The 11,609-nt window shown below is 43.0% G+C and overlaps 1 protein-coding gene across 3 annotated transcripts in view; it reads right to left on the minus strand.

The window, feature by feature from the left end:
• The window catches only part of Slc5a1 (solute carrier family 5 member 1), an 81,957-nt gene that overhangs the window by 13,731 nt on the left and 56,617 nt on the right, over nt 1-11,609 (minus strand). For all 3 annotated transcript variants that reach the window (XM_008840989.1, XM_008840990.2, XM_029567324.1), the window contains 5 exons: nt 6,072-6,177; nt 4,756-4,836; nt 2,944-3,164; nt 2,594-2,729; nt 335-442 (listed from right to left, as the gene is read on the minus strand). In XM_008840989.1, the coding sequence (XP_008839211.1) occupies nt 335-442; nt 2,594-2,729; nt 2,944-3,164; nt 4,756-4,836; nt 6,072-6,177 (652 nt within the window). The remainder of the gene's footprint in view (nt 1-334; nt 443-2,593; nt 2,730-2,943; nt 3,165-4,755; nt 4,837-6,071; nt 6,178-11,609) is intronic.

Consider the following 11,609-nt stretch of genomic DNA (forward strand, 5'->3'; position numbering starts at 1 on the left):
ACCCCTTTAAAAAAAAAAAAAAAAAAAAAAAAAAAAAAAAAAAAACCCAAACAACAACAAAAACAAAAAAAAAACCTTCTAGTCAAGCATGGAAAGGGCATGCTTTTCCCTAACAAACTTTTGTATCATTTCCTTTCTTAGCCTGACTGATGGACAAGTTGCAGGCCTCCTGGAGCCCAAACAAACCATTTGTCATGAAGACATAAATTAAAAACACAGAAATGAGGCTTTTCCTACTGACCACACCCCTGGCTCACAAGTCGCAATGCCACATAATGCACCCACAGAATGTCTCAGTGGAGCCTAAACCATTTGGCTCCCATGAAAGACTCACCATTAGGCATGAGCTCCACAACCAAAGTTGGATAGGCGATGTTCGTACAGCCAACTGGGGTTCCGCAGTATTTATTACACTCTGAGGGAAGGACACAGCCGATTTTCTCTGAAGAGAGAGTAAGAGTCCCATCAGCAAGCATTCACTGGGGAAATGGTTCCAATGAACAACACATTCCTGCCCAAAACCCTAAAAGGAACGCAGCTCCCAGCTAAGCCGTTCCCTGTCGTGCTCCTGCCCTGCTGGCCCTGATACATCCCCAAGCTTTCACCAGGGAGAGAAAATAGTTCCTAGGCGGAGGAAGAAAGGAAATAAAGAAATGATCTAGGCGGAAACAGTGGAGCAGTTCTCTATCCTAACAGCTTGGCAATGCCCCCCCCTCCTGAAAAATCATGATAATCTGTGGCTCCTAATTTTGAGATTTTAAACAGTTCTTAGACCTACAAAGGCCTAGAAAACTGAAGTAATTCCCAAAATGTGAGAAACCTAGAGCACAGATACAAAGAACTAGAAGCCAGGCATGGTAGCCCACACCTTTTTTAAAAAATTTTTGTGTATATGAGTATATACACACTCATGCATGTAGGTAAGTGCACCCCTGTCGTGCAATGTCCACAGAGGTCAGAAGAAGCTGTCAGATCCCCTGGAACTGGAGTTACGGACAGTTGTTAGCTGCCATGTGGGTGCTAGGATTCGAACCCAGATCTTCTGCAAGAACAGCCAGTGTTCTTAACTGCTGAGCCATCTCTCCAGCCCCTTTTTTTCTTTTTTTTTAAATTTTATTTGTTATTTTTATTTTGAGGCTCACGCCTTTAATCCCAGCACTTGGGAGGCAGAACAGGCAGATCTCTGTGAGATGGAGGCCATCCTGGTCTCTATAGTGAGTTCCAGGCCAGCTGGGGCTATGGGAGAAACTGTCTGAAAAAAAAAAAAAATAGAATGGGAGTGGAACAAGATTTAGAGTGTTGGAGAAAATTCTAGAAACGTATATAGAGTTCAAATCAGCAAACATTTATTAAGTATTTAGCATAAATATATCTCATCCAGTACTGTCCCCTATAGCACCAATGCATAAATAAATACATGTAATACCCATGAGTCAGTAAGTTAGCTAAACAATTGTCTCTCAGGGTCCATGTGTGATTGGTTCCTAGATACCCCAGTGCATACCAAACTCTGCAGGTGCTCAATCCTTTAAATAAAATAGCACAGTATTTGTATATAATATATACCTATGTTCCTATATACTTTAAATCATCTCCAGATTACTTGTAATACCTAATAGTCTATAAATGCTACAGAAGTACTTGTTATACTATACCATTTGGAAATAGCAATAAGTAAAAAAGTCTACATATTTTGGTATATATTCAAATTTATTAATTTTTTCAATCTGCAGTTGGCTGGACCCACAGATGTGTAAGTCACAAATGCAGAGGGCCCTCTGTCTTTTTCTTATGGCAGACTGTCCAGTACAGAGTGAGAACACCAGCTGGCTAGCCACCCAGGACAACACAGCAAGGTGCCTTCACACTAGTCTGACTTTTTTCTGCCATTATTTCACATTCCCAAAACAGTTTTGATCATGACATCTAACCAAAAATGATTGTTATTAATAACAAGAACACACACACAACAATGCTGAGGCCACAAAAAGACCACAGCAGAATCTATCACTCTAGATAGCAATCGCAAGGCTTAGGGCACCTTCAAAGACATGATTCCCCAGAACAGGGTTCCGAACAAGGCAAGCAGAGACTGGTTGGAGTCTTCAGGCATTAAAATGATAAAAGACACTACGGACACCACTACAAGCCTCGGGGCTTGGGGTGCAGGAAGAACTACAATTGATCAAATATGTTAACTGGAAGCGGGAACCTGGAGTCACGTTATGACTATAGAAGATTAGGAAAAAATAAGAAAGCAATTTTCAATGTAAGAAATCAGGGAATGAGTTCTCTCCTTCCACCACGTGGGCTCTTGGGATTGAATTCAGGGTATCGAGCTCAGTAACAAGCAACTTAACCTGCCGGTCAAACAAAAAATTTTTTAAACGTAAGTAAATAATAAATTGATTTAAGTCAGAAAAGACAACCCCGAAAGTTCTGTATCCTCAGTTTGCTCATGAGCACTGAAAATGATGGTGCCTAGTAATCACGGCACAAAAGGACAGCAGAACAGGAGCGCGGGGCTGAGGGCCTTCCGAAGGCCTTCGAGCCAGCAAAATGAGAGCCCTGTGAGTCCCGCCAAAGGAATTACCTGTGTACAGAATGCGGCTGATCATCCCCGTCATCACCATGAGGAACATGGGCAACAGCTTCATGTACCCACACAAGATGCAGCCGGCCTTCACATGAGACATGTTCTTGGCTGAGAGGCAGCGCTGAACGATTACCTGCCAGGAAGAGCCTGGTGAGGAGGGGCACAGCCCAGTGATTCCACAACACTCTCCTGACATCCCAGCCTCCCTGTATTGGGGTCTTTAGCCTGGGTCCTCATCATCCCACACAGACCATGGGAGCCCTCTTCAACCCCAACAAGTCAAAGACAGATGAGAACCCTGTCGTGCACCCGTGCACCCTGTCCACCTGCCTATCCAGCTTGGGTACCTGATCTGTACACCAGTACCACATGGAAAGGATGGTCATCCCAAATAGGAGCCCAGGCCATGGGATGTCTCCATTAATAGGATCTCGGAAGATATGGAAAGAATCAGGCCTGGGAGTGTAGCATTCTGACTTGACAGACGTGTTTCCATCCGAAATCAAAGTTGGAATGGCATTCATATACTTTTCCACGAAGGCATCATACCCTCCTACTTCATGGAAAGCTGAAAAGCATTGGTACAAAAAAGGACATTGTAATTTTTAGTTCTTTATAAAGTAGTTTCTTTTATGAATACCTCAGGCACTGAGAGAGCACCAGTATCAATTACAGCCCTTGATGTGTGACATTGGGCAAATTAATTCTCTCTGAGCCTCAAGTTTCTCATTCATAGAATGGGATTATTGAGTCTGCCCAGCCCTCTTGAGAGATACTTCAAAGCAATAACTTGTACAAAAGGAAGGTATTTTATTTAAAGGAAGACCTTGGTTTTAGACCACATGCAGACTCCTTTTTTCTTTAAACCCCTGTTGTCAGCCATGATCCTTAAAACTCAGAACACAGACTTAAGAGACACACAATAACCTTTTGGGGCCTGGACACAGGCCTACCACCTGGTCTCAAGGGTGTAGTGGGATGTCCCAGGAGTGGGTAAGGACTCTGAAACCCTACCACCTCTCAGCTGTGTGTACTCAAATCTTTCTAGCCTCTGCCTTAATGACCCACCCACCCCCAAGCCTACAGCGAGGAATCAAATGAAAATCCTTAGAAAATTAAACTCTAAGGCATGAATAAGAATCTTTAAAGGACACAAAGACGGTTTTGCACACCTAAAAACAAAGGGCATTTTATACCTTCTCATAACAAGCTAGGCTTTCTAATGCTGTCTTTATGATTTTATGCACAAATATAATTTCAAGAAATTGTAAGAGATATGTACTGGATAGCTTTAGTGTCAACTTGACACACCTGGGTTGAGGGAGCCTCAGTGGGGAATTGCCTCCATTGAATTGGCCTGTGCCCATGTCTGGGGGCATCTTCTTGATTGTTGAGTGATGTGGGAGGGCCCAGCCCACTGCGGGTGGTGTCACCCCTGAGCAGGTGGGCCTGTGTTGCATAAGAAAATAAGCTGAGCAGGGGCCAGGGGAGCAAGCCAGTAAGCAGTGTTCCTCCGTGGCCTGTGCTCCAGCTCCTGCTTCCATGTTCCTGCCCTGAGTTCCTACCTTGGGCTCCCTGATGAACTGTGACCTGGGAGATATAAGCCAAATAAACCCTTTCCTCCCCAAGTAGGTATTGGACAGAGTATTTCTGTCGCAGCAATGAAGAAACAAACCAGGACAAGATGTTAACACTGACTGTCAAATTTTTAAATTTATCAAATAAGGGCATTGAAATAAAAATCACCTACCATCAACAATGCATAAACATTGGACTTTAACAGTGCAATGCAGTCAAGACACAATCTCAGACTGGAAATACAACATGTGAATACATTTTACTTGATGGATAGTTAGCCTTATTTGGCTTTGCCCAGTTTCTCTGTGAATGGAATACCAGATTATCATAAGCCCAGACTGGGGACCACTGACACAAGCTATAGAGAGAAAAGAGCACAGAGTCCAGTTGTTCCCTGGCCCCAACATGAGTCCTCCAGGAGTAAAGAAATTTCCCATACACACCCATAATGGTGGACAGTCTGGGCTGGACCATTAACCTTAGTTGGGCAGAGCATGCTGGCAGAGTCCAGACTTGCTTTTCTCTTCCTGGAACCCTATACCTCTGCCCCCACCTCCTCAGCCTGCCCTAGCCCTACTTACCAAACCCAGTCAGGATAAAAGACCCCACCAGCATGATCGCTGTCTGCAAGGTATCCGTGTAAATCACAGCTGCCAGGCCCCCTAAGCAAGCAAGAAGACAACATATGTGATCACATGGAGAGGATGACTGTCCTACCTGCTTCCTTTTCCCATCTACTGCCCTCTGTCTACCTCCTATGTACCTCTGAGAAGCACTGACTCCCCCAGCCCCTACCACCATCATCCACTTGCCTTTCCTCCCTTCCTTCCCTAACCCTATGTGATAGTCTGCATGTTCCCAACCTCCACTTATGAAAATGCATGCAAGGCCTGGTGAATAGAGAACATTTGTTTATACTTGAGTGGAAAAGACCTTCTGGAAGCTTTATAAGCTCACAGAGGACTCAAAAGAGTCTTTGTGGTAAACAGAAGCATCATCCAAATAAAGACAGAAGAGGGGAGAGCCGGCAATTGAGACACCTGGGGACATCACCAAGCCATTATGTTTCAGAGGGCCACTTCTTTGTTCAGGTTCTTTTGTCTAGTTCCATCCAAGTACTTTCTTTTTACTTTGTGATGCTGGAGATGGAACCTAAGGATACTTTTTGTGTCAGGCGAGTGCACTACCAGTAAATTGCATACTCAACCCTTCTACGTAACTTCTTATCCTCAAATATATGGGCTCCCATAGAGCAGCTAGGTCAACTGTTGATCCTACCCCTCCAGAACTGTGAATCCCACCCCTCCAAAACCAAGCACAGTAATAAGTTCACAGAAGAATCCATTATTGTTTACACAAAAGTTCCTCTGTCATTCCTCAAATCTTCCTCCAAAACCTCTTTGTATATTTTTCTCCCAATAGCTCCCAATGTAGTCCCATCAAATCTAAGGCCTCTGTCTGGCTTCAAGGATCCTGTACCTGCTAATACTACCAAGCCTTATGGCCTATACTCACCCCCACTGCTTTCCAGTAGCTACCCTCTTCCAGCCAAGGGTATCTGCTGGCTCAGCTTGCTTTTAACCCATGCCATGCCCAGTCCTGCTGCCATTCTCCACACCTGGCATTCATCTGATTGTCCCAATATTGCTACATGGTCTCCAAAACCTCCAGGGCCAAGCTCTGCCTGAACGCCTGTAACAACTTGTCCTGACTGTTCCAGCCAACATTGGAGTGTTCCTAGACCCTTCACAGGACTTCCAGTGGAGACCTTGCAAATACGAATTCTCAAACTGTTCCCTGGGTATACCTCTCTCTCAGGAGAAGAAACCATGTCTCCTGTTTCCTTTTAAGCTTCACAAATGCCTAGCCCTGAGCTGCATCACTTGAATGGACTCACCTGTGATTGTATAAAGAGCAGTGATTGCTAATAGAAGAACAATGGCCAAATAGATATCCAGGCCCAAGGCAAGATTGATGAATATAGCCCCAGAGAAGATGTCTGCCTGGAAGAAGAGAAGAGAGGCGAGTTAGAAGGGAGAGGGGTCACCTGGTCACAGGTTCCTGAGTTTCCAAGCAAGCTTTATTAGTGATGATTGTTGGTATTCCATAAGGAAAAGAATTCTGTGGTAGAAAAAAAAAATCTGTGAAAATGCTGAACTAAACAAATTTAAGATGGCTTCTGTGCCACGCAACTTCCCTCCACCTTTAATATATGCCATGCATGTATTAGAAAAGGACCATGGTACATGAGCTTCACAAACATTTAGCTATGAGCAACATCCATTAACACCTTGAAGTTCCTCCCATCCCACCCCTCAACTGTTGCTCTTAGCCATTATCATGGTTTTCAGACTTCAGTGTGCACAGGTTTATAACATCTATTAATAAAAGCAAGTCTGAGTGCCTCAGACTCTATGAATGGGAAGCCCAACCCCCAACCAGGAATGGAAGGAAATCAGCAAGATTATAATTCTACCTCCCTGGCCCAAAAGGAATTCATCCTGACTCCCATATAACCAGAACATCACCAAGATGATTTGTTCTATCTAGATTGGCTCATATAATTTTCAGGGAATTGTTCCCTCTTCACTCCTGAATTCACTAGTTCTTCCATACCTCCCTTTCTCCTGCTCTCTCCTAATAAACCTACGTGGCCAGATGGTGTAGTTGCTAACATAAACCAGCAGAGAGCGCAGAGGTCACCTAAAATAACTATGTCTTCAAAACACTGCCCTAGCAGGAAGAAAAATACTAACAAGAAAGATCCCAGTGACGCTTTCCACAGCGTCAGGTGCAGAAGAAACTGGACTTCTGCATGCAATGCAAGAGCTTTTATATTGCACAAAATCTTTCTGAAAAGAAAAAAAAAAAAAAAAAAAAAAACGCAGGCAGACTCCTGGGGAAAGGGCCAACAGGGTTGGACTCGGCTCTCCTGCATCCCCTCTCTAGTTTTATCACCTCTTACTTACCCCCTGCAGCCACTCAGACCCCTGCATGGTTCAGATCCCCCTTCCTCCCTTTACTATGTTTTCAGTGTGTCCCCTAAAGGCTCATGAGTGGAACACAATTCCCAAATCCATAAATTGATTCTATTTGGGAGTGAGGCCTTTGGGAGGTGATTAGAATTGGATAATATCATGAAGACAGGACCCCCCCCCATAATGAGATTATTGGCTATATAAAACAGAAAGAGACCCTAGCTTGCAAGCTGCCTCTCACCATGTGATGACACAGCAAGAAAGTCCCCTCACTAAATGTCAGCACTATGCCCTTCAGGTTTCTAAAACTGTGTAAATCTCTGTTCTTTACAAATTTCCCAATCTTGGGAATTCTGTTATAGTAGCAACACAAGATGGACGAACATCCCCTCCCAATTGAAACTCTAATACCCTGCCTCTACTGTTTGACCGAATACCATATGGCTTGACCACTGCCCCAAGAGTGAATTGACCCCACTCTCCTTATGAAGACCCCACATCATAGCCCCAATCCTTTCAGATCTCCCTGCAAGATTCTCTCACCCAGGGAGACCCAATTTCATCGTCATGCCTGGTAAGGAGGGATAGGTAGAGTGAGGAGATGGAGAGAGAGAGAGGGAGAGGGAGAGGGAGAGGGAGAGAGCTGGGCTGCTGGTTAGAGGACCTGATTTTCAGATCCTGCCACTATCACCCTGAGAAGCCTTGGGCAAAACACCTGATCTCTCCACTTCTCAGTTTCTTCATCTTTAAGGCAAAAGTCCTGAGTCTATAACCAGAAGTGGTAAAGGCCTGCAGGCAAGGAAAGCGCTCAACCACCAGGCCTCTGAGGCAGCCAAATAGCAGGAAAGAGCCTCCCCCAACCTCCCCCGTTATACACTAGTCATACTGTGTCAGTTGGCCATCTCTTCCACACTTTGCACACCAGGACACTTGATATTGTGTATCCCTCCCCTACAATATATCCATGCATTGATAACAACAGAATGCTGTTAAATGCACATACTTTTGAGTTGGTGATGTAGCTAATAAACATAAATGGACTAGAAAAGAATTCTAAAGCTGCTACTACCTTAAAAGTAGCCTCGGACTATGGATATAGCTCAGTGGTAAAGTCCATGCCTGCCAATCACAAGGCCCTGAGTTCAAACTCCAGAACAAAAAAGTGACAACAACAAAAAATGCCCTTGGTTGCTTTGTTTTCCAGAGTAAAAATCTTTTAGTGTTTTATGACAACATACCATGATAGTCTATGACACTCTCATTAATATTTGCCTTCCCACCACTAGTCACAAATAAGTAAGTATGAAACCTCAAGATAACACTATAAAGTCTATAAAGCTTTATGGAGCCAGATGTGGTGACACACACTTGTAATTCCAGCACCTGACAGGCTGAGGCAGAAGGATGGCTGTAAGCTTGAGGTCATCTTGAACTACATAGGTGAGACCCTTGTCACATACACACACACACACACACACACACACACACACACAGAGACTTCTTAGAAGTGTTGAGCTGATAAAAATTGTTCTTGGGGGCCTGGAACAATGGCTCAACAATTAACAACACTGGCTGCTCTTGCAGAGGTTCAATTCTCAGCACCCACATGGCAGCTAACAACCATCTGTAACTCCAGTTCCAGGGGATCCGATGCCCTCTTCTGACCTCCGTGGGTATTGCACAACACAGGTAGGTGCACTTACACATACAGGCAGTACACTCATATACACTCATACACATAAAATAAAAATAATAAAAAATCTTATTCTTATGATATGCTATTTGCATCTAGTACAGATGAAGAAATCTCCCTGCTAGATTTTTAAAAGTAGGACAAATTCTTCCTCCAAAAATTACTCCTATATTTAGAGATGAATTCTGCCTCAGGACCCCAAAACCCAGTAACTGCCACTAGGGTTACTATAGCTAAGTTAATATGGATAGCCACAGTTGAGTGAATCCACATTAGCCTGAGGATTCCCAAAGTTAGTTTTCAGCTCTCCCTCCTTTCCTGCCCTAGGGGTTTTTCCCTTCATTTCTAGGGATTTTTACAGTTTACCAAAGGCTTTCACATACATGTATCATTTTGATCCTTAAAAATGTATCAAAAGGCAAAAGATCACTTTTCTTGAATATTTTCTACAGAAAATACATTACATTTTTGGCCAAATAATTAATAAAATAATTTTAATAAAATAATGTATGTATGTAGTTTAAAAACAAGCAGTACAGGGGCTGGAGAGATGGCTCAGCAGTTAAGAACACTGGCTGTTCTTGCAGAAGACCCAGGTTCGAATCCCAGGACCCACATGGCAGCTAACAACTGTCCATAACTCCAGTCCCAGGGGATCCGACAGTCTCTTCTGACCTCCATGGGCACTGCATGACATGGGTGCACTTACCTACATGCAGGCAATACACTCATAGACATAAAATAAAAATAATAAATAAAATTTTAAAAACAAGCAGTACAGAAAGTTATACCTTGGAAAAGCAAAACATTATACATTTAAAAAAATAATCACTGTGCCTGAAGGTGACTGTTGGGTGCTTCTTGTCCACCAGTGACTTTTAAACACTTTGCTAAAAAATAGGAATCCACAATAATGTTTTCCATCCTCTAAAAGGGATAATTATGGAGATAGAAACTGGAAAAAAAATTTATAATTTGATGGTTAAAGAAGGGGAAAGACAAAACTGTGTGCATATTTTGGGTGTATGTCTATGTGTGTATGTCTGTGTGTATATGTGTGCCTGTGTGTATGTCTGGGTGTGTGTCTGGGTATGTGTCTGGGTGTGTGTCTGAGTGTTTGGGTGTGTTTGCATGTGTGTCTGTATCTGTGTGTGTGTGTGATGCTGCCAACTGAGCTGACTGAACCAAGGGCTACGTACACAAAAGGCAAGTGCAAGTGGCTGTTATTATTCTACTGACCTAAACCCTGGCTGGTGTGCATGTCCTGATCACACCTCTATAAAGACTACACACAATATGGCGAAGACCAAAATATGATTGTTTACATATAAGATATAGGAGTATGAGTATTTTCTCTGTCTAAAATAAATACCATTGTTAGAATTTTAAAACACTGTGTATTCTTTATTAATATGAGATATATACATATATAGTGAAAGTATAAAATTATAGACTTGAAGACTACATATCAAGACAGCATTGCTTTCTGAGAACTAGGATCCAGAGTGGGTGCTGGTAAGTTATGTTTTATTTCATTTAAATAAATTGTTTAGATATATAAATTCTGGATGGTGGGTATAAAAGTGTTGTCATGTTATTATTCTTTGTGCTTTTATTTGTTTGAAATGTTTCAGATTTTTTTTTCACTTAAAAATAGAGAATGGGCCCAGACTTTAGCAGACTGCCCAAGGGTGCCGGGATCCAGCATCCACTCGGTGGTACACTTCCCCAAATCTCACCATGCCCATTCCCTAACATTGGGACCATGTGTGGAGTCTCCCACTGCTCCAGGACTAGGCTTCCCTGCCCTTTGGTAGGGACCCAGACCTTTGCAGACTGACCTTTCCTGAGAGTGCCTAAATCAAGCCTCCCCTTAGCGAGCTTTCCAAATTGTGCTGTGACTGCTCACTAATAAGAGCCCAGACCTTAGGAGGAAGCCTGAGAGTACCTGACTGGCATCTGACTTGGGCTTCTGCAGCAGCTCCTGAGTAGCTGAACTGAAGCCATCTAGTCCCTCTAATACAAAATTAAAAGAGAGAACCTGGAGGCTGGAGAGATGGCTCAATGGTTAAGAACACTAACTGTTCTTGCAGAAGATGTGGGTTCAAATCCCAGCACCCACATGGCAGCTAACAACTGTCCATAACTCCAGTTCTAGGGAATCTGACAGCCTTTCTGTCCTCCATGGGCATTGAATGACATGAGTGCACTTACCTACATGCAGGCATAACACTCATACACATAAAATAAAAATAATAAATAAAATATTTTTTTAAAAAAAGAGAAAACCTGAAGACTAGACCAACCATCTTTATATACCCAATAAGAAAACAACCAAGGCACACCAATAATACAAACAGAAGCAGACTTCAGCTCAATAAAGCAAGGCTTGAGTTTCATAACAAAATCACAAATAACAAAAGAAACCAACATGCCAAAATCACAATGGAAAAATAATAATATGGAAAGCCAAAATAATATGTTCCCACCAAATCCCACTAGTCCTGTAGAAGAGTTCTACAAGGAGAACCCCCTAGAAATAACCCAAGACACAGAATTTAAAAGAACCATAGCCAGGCGTGGTGACACACGCCTTTAACTCCAGCACTCAGAGGGCAGAGGCAGTAGGATCTCTGTGAGTTCAAGGCCAGCCTGGTCTACATAGTGAGTTCCAGGACAGCTGGGTTAGAGGGAGACCCTGTCTCAAAAAGACCAAAAAAAAAAAAAAAAAAAAAAGCCAAAAAAATAATCAAGGAATTCAATG

This window comes from Nannospalax galili, unplaced genomic scaffold (assembly GCF_000622305.1).
Source record: "Nannospalax galili isolate Female #2095 unplaced genomic scaffold, S.galili_v1.0 scaffold259, whole genome shotgun sequence".
NCBI classification, from domain to species: Eukaryota; Metazoa; Chordata; class Mammalia; order Rodentia; family Spalacidae; genus Nannospalax; species Nannospalax galili.